The following is a 23,448-nucleotide window of genomic DNA, read 5'->3' as shown; positions in this document are numbered from 1 at the left end:
ACGTGGATGATTGATTGTTGCATATTTTTGGTACTTCGAAGAAAGAATTTTTAATTCCTTTTTATAGCAGCTTCCATAGCCTCTAGCACAGTACCGTGTCCACAGGTAATAAAAACTAAATATATATTGGGCAGATGAAATCATGGATAGCATAACTGTCGACTAATGTTCAAATGAGAGGGGAAAATCTACTAAATGCTTTTTTTTTCCTCCCTTTCCATTAAAACTAGAGAAGGAGAAATGCACAATTGAAAACAATAGTGCCATAGCATTTAGTGAGTAAATGCTTTGCAAACTAGAGCTAGATTTTTCTCAAGTCATCTGTTTTCTTTAGGCAGCAGTCGTATGTAAAAATCAGAATTAGGAGGTTAAGTAATCTGCTGGAGTACTTTAATTTCATAGAAAGGCCAAAGGCCTGTGTATAAAACTGGCATTATTTTATTCTTTGATAGCAAGTTACCAATAAGCCCATTAGAAAAATTGCTTTCATTTCTTGTGAGACAGTAAAGGTAGAAACTAAAGTGCAAGAGAACAAAATGAGTTTCCTCCACGTACTGTAAAACATAAGAATGCCAAGAACCATATTTGTTTGCGCTTATGAAGTTAAAAATCTCCTATGTCATGTTTAGGTACATGGTACTTTTTAATAATTTTTTTCCGAAATATTAAATTAGGGCCTGTTTGTAAGAAAAGAACCAGTTTGTGTTTAGTTATTAAACTATTCGGGGAAGTTTTGGTAGGTGGCAGCATATGCTCAATAATGGTTAAATTGTAGGTCATCACTAAGCACTCTAGATTTTTAAAAAATTGTTGCTCATCAGAAATAAAAAGTCTAATCAACATTAAGTTATCATCCATGTGACAAAATTAGGGCCTTTTTATAAAACAATAATTTTGGCCAGGTACAGTGGCTCACTCTGTAATCCCAGCACTTTGGGAGGCCGAGGCAGGCAGATCACTTGAGCTCACGAGTTTGAGACCAGCTTGGGCAACGTGGTAAAATCCCATCTCTGCAAAAAATACAGAAAAATTAGCCAAATGTGGTGGTACATGCTTGTAGTCCCACCTACCTGGGAGGCTGAGGTGGGAAGATGGCTTGAGCCCAGCAGCCAGAGGTTGTGATGAGCCAAGATCGCTTAACTGTGCTCCAGCCTGGGCAATAGAGCCAGACCTTATCTCAAAAAGAGACAAAAAAGAAACCCAATGATTTTTTTAAGTATAAAATACTTCAAATATATGGAAAATAATGTAACATGTTCTCATAATCTACTTTGTATTGTTTAGGAAATGTCAGTGTTTTGCTGTGTCTTAATGTTTAATTCTACCCATCTTTTCTACCTCAGAGGTAATTATTATTCTTGCTGTGTGTTTTTCTCTTCTACATTTTTCACAATTTTAGTGACATACATATCTATACTCAGTGTATAGTATTGCATTGTAGACTTTTAAACTGCATATTGCTTTACAAATTATGGGGGCTATGTTCCAAGACCCCCAGTGTATTCTTAAAACTTCAGATAATACCAAATTCTGTCTTCAGTGTTTTTTTTTTTTTTCTGTACAGTAATGGGCAGGTAACAGATACAGCAGGAATACACTGGGCAAAAGTATGGTTTACATTCTATATGGGATGGAGTAGTACAGTGAGAGATTTCATCATGCTACTCAGAGTGGTGCACAATTTAAAATTTATGAGTTACTTAGATTTGGAATTTTTCACTTAATATTTTTGGACCATGTGTCTGAGGGCAGATAACTGAAACTGCTGACAACAAAATTGTTGGTAAGCGGGACTACTGTATTTTATTTACCAGTGTTACTTTTTGAGGTTTATCTATGTAATGCCTACAGATCTTCTGCATTGATTTAAAATACTACATTGCTATATGCTTTATTATTATTTACTTGTTTATACATTCTTTTCTTTCTCATGCTACATTTTGTTAAAATGCTGCAATGAATAATCTTGTGTGTAGCCTTTTCCTATTGTTGAGAATGTGTCTTCTGAATAGATTCCTAGAAGTAGGACTTTTGTTAAAGTACAGCCAAGGTTTCCTCCAAAGGAGTAAACCAGTTTGCATTTTTACCAGCAGTGTATTTGTTTGCTCACAACCTCATACACAGAATGCATTATCATAGTTTTTTTGTATTTACTAATCTGATAGGTAAGTAATGAATAACCAGAGGTTTTAATGTATTCCTTTTTTTTTTTCTTTTAAGGCAGAGTCTCGCCCTGTTGCCCAAGCTGGAGTGCAGTGGCATGCTCTCAGCTTACTGCAACCTCTACCTCCTGGGTTTGCCTGCCTCAGCTTCCCAAGTAGCTGGGGTCACAGGCGCCTTTCACCATGCCCGGCTAATTTTTGTATTTTTTTAGTAGAGATTGGGTTTCACCAGGCTGGTCTCGAACTGCCGACCTCAGGCAGTCCTCCCTCCTTGGCCTCTCAAAGTGTGGGATTACAGATGTGAGCCACCACCCCCGGCCCTTACTGTATTCTTAGAAATACAGATATACTTAGATTTTTCTTAACACTGCAAGTTCCTCTAGAACAATACTAGCTCTTAGAATAACGATTTTGTAATAACTATAGATTTTTGTTACTAACTCAAAAACATGATAAAGTTGGTGAATTATCACAAACTAACTAGTTGGCCTGCTAACACATAGCTATGTAAAAGTGAATTCAAGTAGCATTTAATTTTGTCTGTGAACCAAAGTCTGCTCTCTGCTTTGTAAATCAGAAACTTGCCTAATTTCACCCCAGGAATGGAGCTCATTCTCTAAAAAATAAATTCATATTAAATATAAGTGTATAAGAGATTGTGTGAATGATAAAGCTAGTTTATTAAAAAACATATCTAATATACATAATAATACTCACATTGTAAAACAGTCTTTTCCTGTTTTACTGACCATCAGCTGCTTGGTATGTAGAAATACAAAAGGGGTTTTAGTTGCGTGATTCATGTTGAGCTATGATGCATCTGTTCCCATAATTGAGTTATTCCAGAAGAGATTAGATTTCTCAAGTCTCTGAGCTGGGGAACCCTTTCTTTGGAATTTCCTTGAGTTGGACACTGCCGGCTTTTGCCTCTCTGTGGTTTCCTTTCCTGTGTTTATGTTGACTCTTCTGAGTCATCTCAAATGATCTTTTCCCAAATAGCTGTATTAGACTTCCACTTTCTTTATAGTATTTTTATACTGTATATGCAAGAGATGCTCTATGTTTAGATTTTGCCAGGTTAACATTAAAGGCCTTTGTGTGCCTAATTTCTAGGTGATTCTTCACTGTCAGTACATATATATTCACTGTATATGTCAGTCTTAACTCTTTTTCTTCAGATTTTATAGATTGTCTTAAATGCATTATCTTGCTGTTTGGAAGCCCTCAGCTTGGCTTTATCAGTCTAGGTGATGGCCTCAGATTTTCCCTTCAATTTCTGTCTTCAGACCCCCGTCTACTTCTTTTTCATTTTCTTTCTTCTGTGTCAGCATATTTTATTTACATTTTCAAGCCTCTGTTTTCTCTGTGCTCACCTTATTCCTCTGTTATTCCCCTCCCAAACAATAATCCTACTGTTTTCACAATTCTAACAATGATAATTCTTCTTGGTTTTGATTAGAGGTTTGCCAGAATGTACTGCCACTAAGCAGTGCATTTGGACTTAACGGGGGTATTGTTGTGTTAGGCCTGTTCATTGCCTTCTGGGTTGCCTGTCAACCAACTTTATAATTACTGGGCGACAAATGAATTGGCAACTTTTTAAATCCTAACATAAAGGCTATATTAGTCATCAGTTTTGCAAAAACCTGAGTTCTTGGAGAAACCTAAGTCCTAAGTATATGAGGTATTCCCTTTGCTTTTAGAATTCTCTTATCCGTTAATGAAAAACATAGTATTTCTTAAGTTGGAATTTTAAAATTGGAGACAGGCTTTCTTATGATTGGAATGTAACCAAGGACCAACTCTGCCCACTGCAATTTATTAGTAAAGTTTGGTTAACAGTGGTTAACCAAACCATGCACCTGCAAAGTTCAGCAATTAGAAACATTGGTTAACATATTTTAATGTATAGTTCATAGCTTCCTATTTGTTTATTTTATGAATAACTTAACTTTCAAAAAATGAATCATGAAGCCCTATAATTCTGTTTATGCAATGTAGCAGTTCTTTTTTTTTTTTTTTTTTACTTAAACCTTGTGTGTGCCTTTTCATTTATGCCAAGTATGATTGTTTTTAATGAGTTTAAATTTGAAACAAATTGCTAAGAGGTTAACTTATCTAGTGGGAAAGAAACCTGATTACTCTGCATTTTTAAATTGTATTTTGCGTTTGAAACAATGAATTGACAGTGTGTATTTTTACATTTCTGGTCATTTATTTAACTAATATTTACAAGACACATACTGTGTGCCATGTACTATGTTAGGTGTTAAGATGCAGTGTTGAATAAAACCAGATACTTGACCTTCACAGAATTTATAACCTACTGGGGTAAGACATATTAAACATAATCAGATTAAAAGTAAAGTATTAAGGTACCAACTAAAGGTACTTGTCACCCTCTCAGGGAGGCCAGAAAAGGCTCTTCACAGAAATGGCAATTGGTCCCAAATCAGGATGAATAGATGTTAACAAGCTGACATGAGAAGAAAGAACATTTTGACCATTAGAAACGGCAGATGTTGTAAAGGCTTTGTAGTACAAGTGAGCATGGTAAAAACAGGGGACTGAAAGAAGGCCAATGTGGTTCTTCTTAGAGCAGTTGGAGATTGTTGAGGAGAGTTACATACGGTCTGACATCGGATATATATTTTAAAAAATTTTTATTCTGATGGCATTGTGGATAACTGATTAGCGAGAGGCAAGAATAGGTGTAGAGAAACCAGTTAACAGTAACTCAGCCAAGATTGCAAAAAGGGCAAGATAGTGCAAAAAAAAGGTGGTACAATGTGAAAGATAATTCGCATTTAAGATTAATAGGACTTGGAGATTCATTGTGAAGGATTAAGAGAGCTACCTCTAATGACCCTTAGGTTTGTAACTAAAAGGATTGTTCCATTCCCTGAAATATGAAACCCCCCTCTCCCACAAAAGAAGGGAAGGGTCCTATTGGAGGCCAAGAACATGAGTTTAGGTATGAATTTGAGGTGACTTTGAGCACACCCAGAAAGTAATGTCAAGCAGGAAGTTGCACATCTAGGCTTGGAGCTAAAATTAGTGATCTTAGCTGAAAGTAAAATTTTTGATTCCTCTTTGTTTAGGTGGCAGATTAAATATGCACATGTAAGAGCTCTTAAAGCTAAACAGTGTACTGTGAAAAGAAACACTGGCTTGGGACTGCCCCTTCAACTCTTAACATTTTATGACTAGGTAGAGGTGGATGAATTTTCAAAGAAGATCAAAATAGAGTGAGTAGAAAGGAAAGAAGAAAACCAGGATGTATTCTGTCTTGGAAAACCAAGGGAAGAATGTTTGAAGAAAGAAAAAGTGGTCAAAAATGTCAAATTTCCATTGGATTCAGGGGCTTTTTTTTGAAATCATTGGTGTCCTTAGTGATATCTTTTAGTAGACTGATGAGGATGAAAATCAAACTGGATTTGTGTGGCATGCAGAAGTAGAGATACTGACTTTAGACATCTCTTTCTAAAAGCTTAGCTCTCAACACAACTAAAAATGGGGTGATCTTAGTGAACTATGTAATGAGGATGTTTGTGTATTTAGTGTCTAATGAAAATGACCCACACATGTTTAAAATAATCACTGAGAAACATATGCATTAAAAGGAAAAGAATGTCAATGCTATACTAAAGGGTTAATCCATAGTAGAAGTTCTAGGGGGGCAGAAGAGAATGGGCTCCAGATGACTGTTAAAAGATTAACCTTAGATATATGTAGCAGTATTTCTTATATTTGTGACTTTATTCATAAAGGAAAATGGGTCATGGAAGTAAATTTGCATTCATGTTAGTAGAAAAATGATGGTTCCCAACTGATAATTATTTTCTCCATGCTATTGAAAGAGAAAAGATAGGAGGGAGACAAGAGGATTTAGGAGAGTAGGCAAAAGTTTAAAACAGGCATCATAGAGTGAATTGACCAGGAGAATATTATAGGATTGTTAGGAAGAATAGGAGTCCACTTGAGGTTAATTATGATGAATTTATAGTAGACAGGATGTTGCAAGTATTTGCTGTTGGCATATGATAATGAAGAACTCAGATGTTTTTCGCATTCACGACTAAGGTTTGCTAACCAGAGGGATAGGAGTTTAAGATATTGGCAAATGTTTATCATGTATCTAAATTGCATAACGGAAGAACATAAAATGTAGCAGTCAGTGGACTGGTGGTCCTAATGAAGTCAAAGATGGTTGTGGGGGGTAGAGTTGAACAAACAGGCTGATAGAAGTTGTGATCACAGTGTGGAATATTTGAGTTAATGGTTTTAGAAATTGAATATTAGGAATGATGACAAGGTCGACAGCATGGCCACGGAAGTGGATGGCTGAGATAGAATAGATTAAGTCTTTAGAAAATAAGTAAAGGGAATATATAATTACCAGATGGGCTATTCAAGTGGATATTTAAGTCACTCAGAATGATGGCAGAACTTAGGGTTCTTGCCAATATCTTCAATGAATAAGGGAGTGAATGACATGAAGGGTAAGAGAAGATATTATCACTAACAGGATGATGTTGATAATGCTATTTTGGCAAGAAGAATTTGAGGGATTGTGTGTGCCAGGTCCTGTTGCAGGTCATTGAAAATGCTACATAAATATTACATATACATACTATACAAATATTACAAGACTTCGTTTTCTAGGAGCTCACTGTCTATAGAAAAAGTCAGCCACATGAGCAGTTAGTGACAATGCAATGAGGTAAGTGCTTTAATAACAGAATCTGTAAAGTATAGTGGCACCCTAGCGGTTATCTCTAACTTAAGAAGTCATTGGAGGTTTCACTGGAAGGACTAATCGGAACTGAATTTTATGTAGTTCCTAAAGTGAAGAAGGGAAAGGACATTTCAGGAGTAATTTTAAGATGTATGCCTCGTAACTGTGATAGGCAAAACATAAACTCAGTGATTACATGCCATTGTACTGAATGCTATTATAATCAATAGTTTTTTTATAACTAGAATTTCCATTTCTTGGCCTGTAGCTCTGCTTTTTGTTCTTAAACATTGCTCTCTAGTAGGATGATTTAAAGTGTATATTTGTATGTGTCTGCATGTGTGTTTGTGTGTGAACATTTATGTTTACATGCACACATGCTTACACAATATGCCCTTGTGTTTGTGGAGCTTCTTTTAAAGTTATACTTGAAATAATTTATTACTAAAAATAATGAAAGGTTGGTTTTATAAATAAGTAAAATAAATTGTTAATTAAAGGCTAACTAATTAAAACCCTCATTCAGCAAATTTTTACCATTATGAGTGAGGCTTTGTTTTAAACCGTAAGAATATAAAAAATGAATATGATAGGCTCTGATTTCAGGGAACTCACAGTTTTTTATGTTTCAAGCCTAGCAAGGTGTAAGTGTAACATTAAATAACTTATCTCTGGCAATACTGTGACTTTTTAAAAAAATTATAACTTGTTTTTCTTAAGCCCTCAGACACATTTTTAGACTGATGATTTATTCCTTCACTATTTATGGAAGAGGTTTGATTTTATCAAGCCAGGAATATAGGTTGACCAAAAGGGTAGTTAAAGTGGTAGACTAGGTCTATAATATTAAGACTGAAAATAAAATGTGTTTGTTCCTGAAGTAAGTGCCTTTCTTCTAATTATGGCTTTATTTTTCAAAGGTTGTGAAGATGAGAAAAGAAGTGAAGAGAATTCGAGTTTTGGTCATCCGAAAACTTGTCAGGAGTGTTGGCAGACTGAAGTCAAAAAAGTTAGTCATGTAAAGCAGTGACCTTGTGACTAATTAAATATCAAAGTTGTTTTTATTTGGTACTTCAAAATTTTTAGCGTTGAATATAGAGAAGTAATTGTCTTACTCACACGGCATTTTTGTTTTATATGTAGAGATTACGTGAGTGAGATAGAATGTGCTGTGTCAGCATGCCCTTCTGTGGATTGGACTATCATTGCTTAAGATTCAGGATGAATTTTTCTGCTGCTTTTGTAAAATTCTCCTTTTTGGTCTTTTCAGAATGAAATTTTCTTGGGCTTACGTGTTTTATGTTATTAGAAGTTATTTTAAGATACTGATACAGCTTAACAAATCTAGTAATATACCTTAAGAATCAGTTTTGAAGATTTTATGTCAGATTTTTTTCTTCAGTTGCTGAGTGAATTGAAATCTTCAGTACCTTGTAAAAGTGTTTATTAGAACATTATGTTTCACATAATTTTTTAGAAAAATATAATTTGTATTTTCAATATCGCTAGTGTTAGTAAAAAAAAGTATTTTATTTATAGTTCTTATGATTTAAACATGAATGCTTAGACTTCATATATGTTTTGTTCCAGATTAATTTCCTATTCTTTCATAAATATGTCAGAATTTAGCCCTCCTTTATTTTTTCCTTAAATTCCAGATAGCAAATTTTCATTTGGTAAAACTATATCCAACCTCTAAATATAGCTTATGAAATTTATATTACATTAAATATAATTACTAATGATTGATTGATTGACTAGGAAAACTGTTATTAAGGAACTAGAGAAAGCAAACTATCAAAAGTAATAGTCATTAATACAATGCCAAGGCAGTACTTATTTTTGCCAGTTTCTAACATATGGGTTTGGTTATGAAATCAAGGTATGTTTTGGGAGTGAGGGAAATGGGGAGTGTAGCATAGTGGAGTGTTTGTTACTTAGAGATTTATTATGCTTTTCTGAAAGAAATGAAATGATTATCCTTTGTGATATGAGCCTAAAATTAATGCTTTGCCTGGCTACATACCGTAATGTATTTTTTGCAGGGGTACTGAAGATGCACTGTTAAAAAACCAAAGACGGGCACAACGATTGCTTGAAGAAATCCATGCCATGAAGGTAAGGACTTGTGTGGGTGTGTATGTGCATATGTTTTTGAGTATCTATCATCCTGCATTTTGTTTGTGTGTGTGGTATTGCTTATTTGAATATTCCTGAGAGTTGCCTAAGACATCTTGTATCAGCCCGTCTGGTGAAGAATGTAGCACATTTAGAAAATTGTAATGTTTAAGCTTACATTTTTCCATGTTTTTGACTGAATTTGTTAAAATGCTAGGCTAATTGGAGTCAAAACTCTGCCAAACTAAATTCATCTATGTTTAGTAATGCCTCATGCCTCAAATTTTCATTTTTACTGTAACTTTAGCATGAAGTCAGTTCAGGAATTAAAGTCTTCACACAATTTGGGAGTGTAGATGGTGATATTGGTGGCTGACATCATGCTTTCCTTGTTGCCAACTCATTAAATTTTTATGTAGTGGTGTCAGCATTTTATTCAGTTCTGTAGTAACTTCAAATAAAATAAGTGTTAGAGCAACATGTTCCCATATTTTCATTTTCTTGAGTCAGACCCTTCACTAGCATAATTTTTAGGTCTTCTCACTGCTCTAACTTTGTGGAAACTTTCATTTACCAAATGACATGACATTAAATGTCTGGGAGACTGTTTTACTATAGAACTTAAAAACAACATTTGGTACCAGCAATTTTCTTAATTGCAGGGTCATTTTGCATGCATGTTTGCCTATTACATTTTGATATAACTTTCCATGTTTTGATTTAGGTAAAAGAGAAAGAAAGCTCTCTAACAATACTTTAATTGAGTTAGGTTATCGAAGCTTCTCACCATTTCTTCTTTTTAAAGTGGTAGTAAAGTGTTTAATAGGACAAAGTTATCCCAGTTAATCTGAATAAAAACGTCTAGGAAATGAGTCTTTAATATGAAGTATATTTGTTTCTTGTGTTCATCCTTCACCCCTGAACACTATTACAGAATTCATGGAATCCATCTGATACAACTTTTCTTTCTCAAAGTTGTAATCTCCTTTTTATCCAGTCATTCAGGAAAAAAAGTATTTTGTATTTGACTGCTAACGATCATTTGTGTCTCTGTAGTTTGTAGATTATTTTGGCTTTTTCATATACTTTTTGTAAATGATATTCCTATGAGAAATAAAATCTTTAGAGAATAGCAATAAGATAGGAAGTTACAATTTATGTCTTTCACTTTCTCTTAACCAAGGTTCTTACTAAATTACATTGCCTACCTAAATTTTTCCCTGTAATTTCTCCTGAATAGTCATTTTTGGAGTCTTAAATTATTCAGAGGCTTTCAGCTACTATATAATTGCTGATTTTATTTTACCATGGAAAGAATGCAGTGTGTGTGTGTGTGTGTGTGTGTGTGTGTGTACATACATATATATACACACACACACACAATATATAGTTGGCTACTCTGACTTTAACTTCTTTTGTAATACTGTTTAAAAACTGGAATAAACAAATTTATACACACACACACACACACACTCTACATTCTTTCCATGGTTTATTGTATATAATAAACTTGTATGCAGTGTATGAAGAGTTTGCAAGCAAAAGATATTCAATCTTTAGAATAATTCCCTTTTGTAAATTTTGATAATGAATTTGATTAAATAGAAATGTTTTCATTTTTTATCTAAATGTAAAATCTGTTTTCTGTTTCTGTTTTTGAATCTCATTAGCAAAGGGAAATCTGATTCAGTGAGAAAGTTTTTATGTTTACAAGATTACTACAGGTTTGGTTTGGTTTGGTTTGATTTGTGTTCTATTTTTCCCTGTGATTATATAAGCTCACTCTGGAATTCTTGCACCATAGAAAGCCAAATTCATAGCCTAGGTATTCCTGGAATTCATAAAATTCATAGTATGTATATGTCTTGAGTTTGTGGTAGGAGTTTAGGGTATGCTGAGTTGGCTGCTCTGACTTCAGCTTCTTTTGTAATGCCTTTTAAAAACTGGAATAAATTTAAATATAAAAAGAGTACTAGAAAGGCTATATATTTGCTTTCTTTAGGTGTTCAATTTCATTCCTCATTTATGGTTCTTTTACAAATTTTGTTATCTTTTCTAAACGAAGCAAATACATAACAGCATTTTTCTTAACTAAAAGGTCGTTTGTAATTTTCTTAGGAAGTGATTATTACCTACTTGGGAGTATCAAAGAAATCATGACAAAACAAACTCTCAGTCTCAATTAAATTTGGAGAAAAAAACCTCTACTTATTTATTTTCCCAGAGAAATTTTTTCCTTGGCTCAGATACCACTACATTTTTATAGTCTTATTGATGACATACTGTCCTATTCTTGCTTTCTATAATAATAGGGTATTTTGTTGCAGGATGAGTTCTTTGTGAAGAAAACCTGAGTATTTTTAGAAATGGGAGTTTGTTTTTTTCTGGCCAACCAAGAAAAAAAAATTGGCCTGATCTTTATGATACTATAAAATCATAGGTTCTAATTTTATAGACTGTGGTGTATGAAACCCAAGTCTTTGCTGCCCTTTTAATAGTGTCCATACTTTTAACTTTGATATTAGTATAAATACTGGCTTCTAAAACAGTTTCTTTTTCTTTGAAAGTTAAAGTTAAATTAACCTATCAATATTTACAGATCGGTAAGTTACAGCTGGAGAAGGAAATGTAAAATTCAGGCATATATTGAAATTACTCAAAATGTGCAACAAATCTCTTACTCGATAATAATGGTAATAACTAGCTTTTACTGAGCATTTACTATGTGCCTAGCAGTATATTATGTGTTTTATATTTACTGTCTCACTAGGTAGATATCATTTTTATTTCTATCTTACAGAATATCAAACTAAAGCTTGGAGAAATAAAGCAACTTATAACTGACTATAAAGCTAATTATGTTATCCACTTTAGTTTACTGCTTCTGTAAGTTGTGAACATCCTATGATATATCCAGACTCACTTTCCTAGATATTGGAGGAGATAATTTAATAAACATGAAACTTGCCATCTAGGGAAAAGAAGGGCCCAACGATGTGCAACATATTTTCAGATCCTTTAATTCTTCACAGCTAAATATATACAGTAACCTATATTTGTATTCTTTTTTTTTTTTTTTTTTGATGCAGTCTAACCTCTGGAGTTCAGTTGTCATGCAATCTTGCTCACTGTAACCTCTGATTCCTTGATTAAAACAATTCTGCCACAGCCTCCTGAGTAGTTGGGACTACAGGCAGCTGCCACCACGCCCAGCTAACTTTTGTATTTTTAGTACAAAAATACATGTTTATTTGCCATGTTGCCCAGGCTGATCTCAAACACCTAACCTCAGGTGATCCACTCACCTCAGCCTCCCAAAGTGCTGGGAATACTAGTGTGAACCACCACGCCCAGCCTAACTGTATTCTTTTTTAATCTCTTCCTCTCTAAGGTTGTTACTTCTTCCTATGTTAAATATTCTTTAAAATGAAAATTTTTGTATTCTCCTTTGAGACCTTGTTCTGCCTGCTACCTCTTACCTCTCCTCTAATTTAAAATTCTTTCGCCTTTTGTTTTATTCTTCCCCTAGTTTTACATTCTGAAATCTATTATTAAAACCATCTGGCCAGGTGAACTGGCTCAAGCCTATAATCCCAGAATTTTGGGAGGCCAAGGTGGGTGGATCACAAGGTCAGAATTTCAAGACCAGCCTGGCCAAGACGATGAAACCCTGTCTCTACTAAAAACACAAAAATTAACCGGGCATGGCAGCAGGTGCCTGTAATCCCAGCTACTCGGGAGGCTGAGGCAGGAGAATTGCTTGAACCCAGGCAGCAGAGGTTGCAGCGAGCCAAGAGCATGCCACTCCGCTACAGACTGGACGATAGAGAGTCTCAAAGAAAAACAAAAATCCTTTGAACTTATATTCAGCAGTTAGGATCACTTTGTTTCAGGCTTCTGCACAGCTTGACCCTAAATGGTTGTCTTTAGTAGATCACAAATAGAAAAAATAGTATAGATTATAATCTGTAAAGGCATTAAAGTTAAATGATACATCTTCAAAATAATATAATAACCATATCATATCATTTGAACCTCACCACAACTCTAGGGAGAATCCCATTTCAGAAGACATGTTCGGAAGTATTCTAGGCTGCATTAACCCTTGGATTAGAGGTTTATCATCGTATATATTCATATACTGTTTAGAATTTTGTGATATGTCTGGTTTATATGGTTTTTTTAAAAGTTATTGAGTTTTTTTTCTGTAGTTTCACATACTGTGATTTTGGTAAGTTTTCTTCCTATGAATGCTAAAACAAGTTTCTCCATAGGGTAAAAGAAACTTTATTATAGCCTATGAGTACACTGTACTGTGTTAATTAGCTATGTCAATGTAACATTTTGTTCGTTTATTCTATGAAAGTAGTTGTATTAAAAGTATCTTTAATCTTACACTATAATTATTTCTGACAGTTTTATTTGTGAGCCAGTACAAATAATCATGTTATCAAATCAGATTCAACATGTTAGATATCTTACCTAGAATCAGCTTTACTAATAACTGTAAGAATGCAAGTAGTCAAATGGAACAGGTGAAGTAAGGAGAGCCATCTGGGATTCTTATGTAATTCCACAGGTCCTTCCTTTCCCCATCAGACATGTACTTTCCAGCCCAGAGTGTCCAAATGAGGAAGTCTGGTTATTACCTCATATCAGGACATTTACATTTTGAAACTTCTCCATTTAACATCCCAAGGTTATATAGCTTGCATGATATTCTCCATTGTGCCAGGCTTCATAAACCCATAGATTTTGGGTTTGTTTATTGTAAGCATTATTAGCAAGGGACAGCCTACTAAGAGCATTCTTCAGATAAGGACCTTCCTCCTAACAAAAACTCATTATCTCATCTACCAGAGGGACCACTTATCAGCATATTAAGGGGAAGACTAAACTGGATCACCTCCCTTTCCTAGAGTTTCCTCCTGGTTAAGGAAGTGAATAGATCCCAGGATAGCTACTTTAATTATTCCCTCCCTGATGTGTAATAATCTTTCTTTTAGCTTTCTTTTTCTTTTTTGTTTCATAATCTTTAATAATACTGTACTTATACTTTTCCTTCCAACTTTTAAAAAAATATTTCAAACCTATAGAAAATAGTAATACTACAATATAATAATAGTGCATTGTATCACTATTGTTATATTATCCACTATTCTATTACATATATCCATGTTTGTCCCTTTACTATCATTGCTGAGTTCCAGCACTTAAGTGCCATATGCCAGATTTCCCCATTGTAAAACTATCTTCTGTTTGCAGTTACTAAGTAATCTGTGAAATGATACTGTGAGATTATGTAAATATCCTATAGTCTTTCATCCAGTGATTAATGTTCTGTGGCTTAATCAATTAAAACTTTTTTATTGTTTCTGTTTCTCTGCTGCGATAGTTTATTTCTCTGATAATATTTTTATTTGTTAAGAGGAATTTTTTTTGAACACCATCAAGGATAGTGATAATAGCCATTTTTGCTTAAGGAGAAGAAAAAATGTTCTGTTTGCTTTCCTGTTCATATGTTGGGTAATTTTGGACTGTACCCTGGACATTATGAACTTACAGAGATTCTAGATTTGGTTATTTTTCTCAAATAAGTGGCTGTTTTAATAAATTTTCTTGGCTAGGTTTTAACTTCAAACTGTGTTTCTTAGACAGCAGATCCAGTCTCAGTTTAGATCTTTTGTCTTTCAGTAAGATGCTTTGAGTCTGCTACTTGTCTCAACACTTAAGATTTAGAGAGTTCTTCTCTCCTTTCTGGATTTAACCTGCTCTCTCAATGGATAAAGTATCCTGGATTCATTTTTTCAGGGATAGCTCTGGCACTGCTCCTAAGCCAGGCTGATTGCAGCTGGCCTTAGGCTGAACCTTGAAGAAATGGTAACTTATTTGTACTGAATAGCTTTCCATCTTCTTTCTTCCAAGTAAGCTTGGTGGACTCTCCATCAGAGTCTGTTTCCATTTACTCTCTAATATTCTCAGATAGGGCTTTTTAGTTGTATGTCCATGATTAATCATGTTATCTTAGTTTGAGGGCCTCAAGACACGCTAAAATTTTGATTTTAGGGAGATAAAGAAGAATAAGTAAGAGACTAAAAAGAGTAGCCAGTGAAGGAGAGAAAAGAACCGAGAGTAGGAAACTTTGTGAAGAATCTCTTTCAAGAAGGAAATGATTAATTAGGTGTTTTTTAAATGACTACATTTGTTTTCAGAGTATAAGCACATTTACTACATCATGGTTATTGATTAATTTGCTTTCTTTTTCATCCATTGTTTGCTTTTCTTTTACTGTGGTTATTACTGATATATTTTCTGGTGGATGCTCAATTAAGTGGATAATTTATATCATGAATGATCTGGAAGATTGAACTCTGAAATTTAATGGTTATTGTACTCAGGTGAATCAGAAATATCTCTGTCATTGGAGAGGATGTGAATACATGAACAGGAAGTCTTATTTGTTGTTGTGGGCACTAAAAGTAATACATCCTTTTGAGAAACACATTTGGCAACATGTATTAAAATTATTGGTTAAGCATTTCCACTTTAAAAAATATATTCTGCAAAATACTTGTCATTTCATTTTTGTTTTGTTTTGTTTTTTTATTAATTTTTACTCTTGTTGCCCAGACTGGGGTGTAGTGGCTCCACCTTGGCTCACTGCAATCTCCGCCTCCTAGGTTCAAGCAATTCTCCTGCCTTGGCCTCCCCAGTAGCTGGGACTATAGGCATCCGCCACCACACCCAGTTAATTTTTGTATTTTTTGTAGAGATGGGGTTTCACCATGTTGACCAGGCTGGTCTAGAACTTCTATTAGGAGATCCACCTGCCTTAGCCCCCAGCAAAGTGCTGGGATTACAGGTGTGAGCCACTGCGCCCTGCCTCAGGTTCTTATTACTCACTTAGATATTGTCTTAATCCATTTAGTGTTATTATAACAGAATACCTGAGACTAAGTAATTTATTTATAAAAGAGGTTTCATTGGTTCATGGTTCTGGAGGCTGGGAAATCCAAGAAACCTGTTGCCAGCATCTGCTCAGCTCCATCATTCATCATCACAACATGGAGAAGCAGAAGGGAACAGATGCTTGCAGAGATAGACCAAACACAAGGAGCAGCCTCACTTTTTACAAGCCTGTTCTGGCAGTAACTAATTCATTTTAGCTAGAGTGAGAAAGAGACTACATTAATTCCTTCATGAGGGAAGATACCTCATGACCCAAATAAATCTTAAAGGCCTCACCACCTTTTGATACCATTACATTAGGAACCAAGCCTGAACTTGAGTTTTTTTGGGGGAAAAACACATTCAAATCATAACAGACTTCCTGCCTCTGGTCTCACCTCCTTCATGTCGTGTTCTGCACTCTAACCAATGACCTTTCTAAAATGCTTATCTAATTGGACTTCCCTGCATGGTATACAAGATCCTTTGTGATCTGTACTCTTAACTGCCCCTCTGTTGCTTCTGTATCTTCCACTTACCATGTACCTTTTTTATTTTTTTACCAGCTAAACTGAATCCCAAACATAGCAATTTCATGCCTCCTTGCCTACATCAGGTTTTTTAAACATAGCATCTCTCCCACCTGAACAAACACTTACTCTTCCCTCAACAACTAATTCTTATGTAAGTAGCTCTAGGAAACTTGCCCTGGCACTTCTACTCTGTCCCCAGAAGAATTACCACCTACTCTAACAGGCTCTTTTACTTTGTGTGTATTTCTGTTGTTGTATGATACAGCAGTCTGGTTTCATTGCCATTCCTGCTGCTTATAGAGAACTTCTTAAGAAAATGGGTTGTTTTGATTTGCATTTCTCTAATGACGAATGATGATGAGCATTTTTTCATATGTTTGTTGGCCACATAAATATCTTCTTTTGAAAAGTGTCTGTTCATATCCTTTGCCCACTTTTTGATGGGGTTGTTTTTTTCTTGTAAATCTGCGTTAGTTCTTTGTAGGTTCTGGATATTAGCCCTTTGTCAGATGAGTAGCTTGAGAAAACTTATTCTCATTCTTTTGGGTGCTGGTTCACTCTAATGATTGTTTCTTTTGCTGTGCAGAAACTCTTAAGTTTAATTAGATCCCATTTGTCTATTTTGGCTTTTGTTGCCATTGCTTGATGTGGAGAAACAAGAAAACTTACACTGTTGGTGAATGTGTAAATTAGTTCAACTATTGTGTAAGACAATGTGGTGATTCCTCAAGGATCTAGAAATAGAAATTTCATTTGACCCAGCAGTCCCGTTACTGGGTATATACCCAAAAGATTATAAATTGTTCTATTATAAAGACACATGCACATGTATGTTCATTGCAGCCCTGGTTACAGTAGCAAAGACCTGGAACCAATCCAAATGCACATCAATGGTAGATTAGGTAAAGAAAATGTGGCACATATATACCATGGAATACTGTGCAGCCATAAAAAAGGATGAGTTCATGACTTTTGCAGGGACATGGATGAAACTGAAAACCATCAGTCTCAGCAAACTGACACAATAAAAAAAAACCAAACACCACATGTTCTCACTCATAGGTGGGTGTTGAACAATGAGAACCCATGGACACAGGGAGGGGAACATCACACACTGTGGTCTGTTGGGGAGTGGGGGACTGGGGAAGGGATAGCAGGAGGTGGGGAGGTTGAGGAGGGATAACATTCGGAGAAATGCTTGATGTAGGTGATGTAGGGATGGAGGAAGCAAACCACCAAGGCATTTTTGTACCTATGCAACATTCCTGCAAGTTCTGCACATGTATCCCAGAACTCAAAGTATAATTAAAAAAAAAAAAAAAGAATACTATCTGTGACAAAATTTAAACATGCTTTGTAAAACACATTTTTCATCCTTTGAAAAAATTTCAACAAATTCATTTTATGCAAATAATAAAAATATTTCAAGAGTATTTTCTGAGGCCGTATTTCTTAAGTCAAAGTATAATATAGAATATTTAATAAATTACATATTGAAATTACATCCTACATAAATATATTTTAATTAAAAAATAAGTCATCCAGTTTTGTTGCTGTGTGAAATAATGAAATACTTAGCAGATCTTGTTTCAGATAAATTGTCTAAAAATGGAAACTAAGAATTTATGACCCCTTTCTAAAGTATTTTGATCTTTAATAAAAATATTGTTTCATATTTTTAAAAAATGGGTTGTTATATTCAATTAATTGTTTCTCACACCTAGGAATAATGTGTCTGATGCATGGTCAATGCTGCTTAACTAGCTGACTAAGTGACTTCTAATGCAATTTTTTTTTTACATGTTGGCATGTTTACAATGTCGAGGTTGTTCTGAGTCTCTAAAGATAAATGGAATACTTTGGAACTGTTACTAAGAAGAATCTGTAATCCAGGCTTTTGCTTGTTAAGTATCAAAAACAGGAGGAAAAAAAATTCTTCATTTTATACAGTCACCTTCACCAAAGCCCTAAGGCCATATAACTTCAGATTTAACTTTTTTAAAGGCAGAACTTTTGTTTTTAAAAGGAGAGCAAGCAAGATGCCCTGGTTATTAGCCTTCTGTACTTAACTGTGACCTTTGAAATTATAAACAGGAAATCATAGCGCTATTTTAAAAAATCAGTATATAATGCTCTCCTCACACTCATGAAACAGCATTTAGTAACAGATCATCATATTGAAATCCCAGTTTGCTTTCTGGCATTAGTTTCTACAGCTTTAAATTACTATTTTGTATAGGGCATATTTCTGAAATTCTTAACACTGTTGCAATTTTAATATATAGGAGTCATGATTTTCGTTGTAAGTTGTGTTTATATAAAGTTTATGATGACCTTAAAATATTCTTGTCTTCTAAATAAGAACATATATGAAAAATAATAATAGTATACATCATCTATTTTTGAACCTGCTTGCTTCTACTTGAAAACAAAGGCCAAGTTGCATGCCTTTATTGGCAAAAGAGATGGAAATGCTATTACTATTTACTGAGTCATAGTATACACCTAAGTTTTAAGTAAAGAACTGATTCTGGAATTCTTCACCTAGATAAGCCCACTTCAGAGGCTACTGAGTGTATAAACAAGATTCAGCAGTATGAAGGAAGAAAGCAGTATAACCTGGTGTTTTTTAAATGTTTTTCATTTATTTTTTGTTCTGTTTTGATGTGATTTTTTTGTTTTGTAATTCTAGAAATTTGAACCTAAACCTTAGCCAAACATTTCCTAATAACTGTGAAAGTATCCAAAGCACTTTTAAACGATTAGTTCAAAATTTTGGACAACCAATATTACTATGATAATTCCAGTAGGAAATAATATGGTGCTTGAGAAAAGAGTTAAATATTACAACATGTTTTATTGGAAACACATAATGGGAGACAAGGGGCCCTGGAGAAAAGCAGCAATAAGATCAGTAAGTAACAGTCTTACAAAATGGGATGTTCTTTTTTTTTTTCTTCTTTTGTTCAACTGAATATCACCTTAATTTGGGGTTAAATGAAGACAAATTATTTTCAAACAATAAGCTTTTCTTCACAAGGCCAGCCATTTTGTTAGAAGAGAATGTCCAGAATGAAAAAGTCTATGTGTTTGACTTATTTCTTAGTGTTCTATGTAGAATCTTCATAATTGCTGGGTGTCATTTTCTCTGCCTACCTCTTTGAACCTGACAGAAGTGAGTAATTTTATATTCCAGGAACAGTTTTGATGTTTTTATTTGGCATAAAAAATGTGATTATGTTTAATCACTTACAATAAACAAGCTATTTTGCCTTATTTTCTTAAAAGTATTTCCACTCTGGAAAATAGGACTGTATAGTTAAAAAAAAAAAAAAAAAGAAGTTTTTTAAGCTTCATTTGACTGTATTGTTTGCTAATGTGTATGTTTAATTAATATTTTTTGATCAGATGCAGATCATTGTACAATTGAATTATATAAATTTTTTAAGCTTTTTTTCACTGAAACTATTATTTTTATATATTGATGAAAATATAGGTTAGAAATGCATTCAGTTTACTTTTTAGAATATAAAGATTCAACTTTTGACATGAAACTCAACTTGGAACTGAAGTGAGACAGTACCATTTGTAGACATTTAGTAATTCTTTAACTGGCTGCCAGCAAAAACCTGACACTAGTAAAATTTCTTAGTAGTAAATTTACTTTGTTTTATTATATAGTTCTCCTGTTAAAGACCCTAAATTAGCTTCTTATTGTCTGCCAGATGGGATCTAATTCCTCATGAGTATTAAAAGCATTTTCATCAGTTGACCCATCTTAGTGCATAACTGTATTAACCTCATTTCTATCTACATAATACAGTCAACATTATATTCTCTACACATTGCACAATCTTGTTTTTTTAAGTTTCTACAGTTTTGTCTGTTAACAAGGCAGGATTTTTTACCACATCACACATACTTTTGCAAAACCAGAATGTATCATTGTCACAGCTTTCACCAACCTCTGAAGTAGTGATTTTATTGGGAAAGATGGGGGATGTATGCATAAGGCTTTGTGCCTTAGGGCATATGTCGTAATGGATGGAAGTTTTGTGTGATTGAAGACAGTCCTCCAGTAATTTGGTTATTATATTTGTATTGTTCCAACCAATTGCACTAAACAAATATTACCCTACTTACTTAAGATTGCCCTGCTTATTTCATCTTCACACGTACAAGTACTTAATCAGTTTTTAGAAATCTATTATTAACACATCTTTCTTTTTGTTACTGTTACCAGTTATTAGCATGTTATTTCAAACATCAAACTCTGTTTGCATTGCCTTTTTACACAACGTTCTGCACATAGAAGGCTTTCCATGATATGTTTCAAATATTAGTGGGCACATCTTTAAATAGATTTTTAAGAGGTTAGAGCAATATATAATTTTTGTTTCACCTATTTGCTGTGGTGATTAGATAAAATCTACAACATCAACATTCCTAGCAATAGTATACTTTAACTTAATTTTTAAGAATTTGAATTTCTGTAGTCTTTTAATCCATATAAATGGCATAAACGAAGTATTATTTATGATGACCATTGCCTTCAACACCATTTTGAAAAGTTATGCTAAAACGAATAATGACAGAGAGATCCAGAACAGAGGTATTTTACAGATCTGCTATACCACACAATCCATTATCATTGTCCAGTTTGCATTGTGACTTTAGACCAGAAGCTAAAGTAGGTCTCATTATTTCAGTTAGCACTGTAGGATTCAAAAGATGAAAGTTTTACCTGATATTTTTTAGTCTGGTACTTTGCCAGAAAAGTTTAAATACTTACTTATAATTTCATTTCAAAGCCATCCTCATGACCATAACCCTTTATTTTGGCTCAACAAAAATATAATATGTCTCTACTTTGTGTGCCCCATATTTTACTAGTTTATAAAAATGTAGAAATTAATATGGTACCTGCCTTTGAGAAGCTTTAAGTCTAATGAGAAAAATGGAGAGAGCTTCAGTGTGATGTGAAAGATGCTGATAGACACATAGGAGGAAGGGCACTTAGCACTGCTTGAGAATTCAAGGAAGTCTTTCTGTAATAGAAAGCTGAGTCTTGATAGTTGAGTGAAACTCTACAAACCGTGGGGTGAAAAACGTAACTTTATATTGCTTCATTGTTTTGTTTTGGTTTTGGGTTTTTTTGTTTCTGTTTGTTTGTTTTACATTGTAAAGGAAGTATCTATAGAATCAAGGAATACAAAGCTTTTAGATTATTTTATTAGTTTCTATGAATGAAGTTGTATAAGGGAAGATGATGATTTAAACTCAGATCTCAATGTGATCAAGTGTAAAGATTAACTGGTTTTTTAAATCTATGTAATAGAAAATAATAAACTTGAATGAAAGACATAGTTATGAAATACACTCTCTGCCTTGGTTCCTCAACAGGGGCAATGTTTACTGACATGTCTGGTTTATGTTGTACATACTACAATAACTGAGATATTTAGTGTAACAATTTATAATACCTGACAAGTAAAAATAACTTCAGTATCCATTCTTTCAACAAGCATTTATCGAACATTTACTAAATGCCATGCACTTTTCTAGACACTTATGATATACCTCAGGACAAGAGTAGACAAAGGTTCCTGATCTTTTGTAATTTATTTTTGTGGGGGTTTGGGGGATCAGGGTAGACAATAAATTAATTGTATAGCATGTTAGTAGATTATATACTGTGGAAGAAATAGAGCAGAGTAGGAAGGATTAGGAATGAAGATTGAAGTAGACACTTGGATATGTAAGTCAGGAGTTCAGAGAAATTATTTTGGCTACAGATGGAGATTTGGGGGAGATGTTCACATATATGATATTTAAAATAATTAAACTGGATGAAATCAGTGAGGTATTATTAGATAACAGTAAAGAGTACCAAGGACAGAGTCCTGGTCCATTCTTCAGTCAGAGAGAAGAGAACTAGCAAAGGAGACAAAGGAAAAACAACCAAGAATATGAACAACGTAAGTCAAATGAAGCTAGTGTATCAAGAAGAAAGGAAGAATTAACTTAACAAAAATTGATAGGCCAAGAAGGGGAAAAGTCAGATGCTGCTGATATGTTGAGTATTGATTAGCTTTAGCAATGTGGAGATCATCACAGGCTTAAAATAATGGGATTGAAGTGATTGGGACAAAAGCCAATGAAGTGAGTTGGAGAGAAAATAAAGAGCATTTGGAGATGGCAAGTGTTGACAAGTGTTATAATTAGGGTGACCATATAACCAAATTTCCCTGGGATTGTCCTGGGATTCACCATGTGGCCCAGCATGTTTATTAATAGCGCCTTATTTTTATTCTCAAATGGGCCCTGGTCTGAACAACAAATATATGATCAATGTGGTTATGATTCACTGCTGTCAGTATTCTTTTTGACACCCAAATTTAGCCTGTGGTAGCCCCTTTAAGCCAGCCTACTTAACTTTTTTGGAGACCCCAATTTGACCCCATTGTTCTTTTCTGGCATAAGAAATAATCACAGGGTTTATGCTTTCTTGCCTGATATCTATAATCAGCCATTTCTCTAAGAAGTCCTGCTTCATTATTCATGATATTTAGAAATCAAAGCTCGAAACTTGGATAGTTTTTGATTAGAAGGAAAGGAGTGAGAAAGGTAGCCAGTTAGAAGGTATTCTAAAGATAAATTTTTAAAATCATACATATTACAAAGATACTGAGGTAGAAAATTTATTCAGGTGATTCTGTGTAGAACTGAATGTAAAACATGGAAGTGCATTATAAAATTAGAGCAGTTAGAGCACAAAAATATATTGAGGCCAAGTACTGAAAGGATTTAAATACCAAACTGAAACTTTGACTTCATTTTGTATTCTGTAGGATGACATAATGGGCCTTGGAGTTACTCATCCTGGAATCTGGAAAACCAGTTAGGCTACTATAATCCACACAATCCATAAAGAAGTCTTGAACCTATA

The 23,448-nt window shown here is 34.2% G+C and overlaps 1 protein-coding gene across 5 annotated transcripts in view; it reads left to right on the top strand.

The window, feature by feature from the left end:
- SRFBP1 (serum response factor binding protein 1) overlaps nucleotides 1–23,448 on the top strand; it is a 68,950-nt gene that overhangs the window by 3,466 nt on the left and 42,036 nt on the right. For all 5 annotated transcript variants that reach the window (XM_008991625.5, XM_035291025.3, XM_035291024.3 and 2 more), the window contains 2 exons: nucleotides 7,821–7,909; nucleotides 8,946–9,018. In XM_008991625.5, the coding sequence (XP_008989873.3) occupies nucleotides 7,821–7,909; nucleotides 8,946–9,018 (162 nt within the window). The remainder of the gene's footprint in view (nucleotides 1–7,820; nucleotides 7,910–8,945; nucleotides 9,019–23,448) is intronic.

This window comes from Callithrix jacchus, chromosome 2, assembly GCF_049354715.1.
Source record: "Callithrix jacchus isolate 240 chromosome 2, calJac240_pri, whole genome shotgun sequence".
NCBI lineage: Eukaryota > Metazoa > Chordata > Mammalia > Primates > Cebidae > Callithrix > Callithrix jacchus.
Note: the sequence above shows the minus strand (reverse complement) of the source record. Positions and strands in the feature narration are given on the sequence as shown.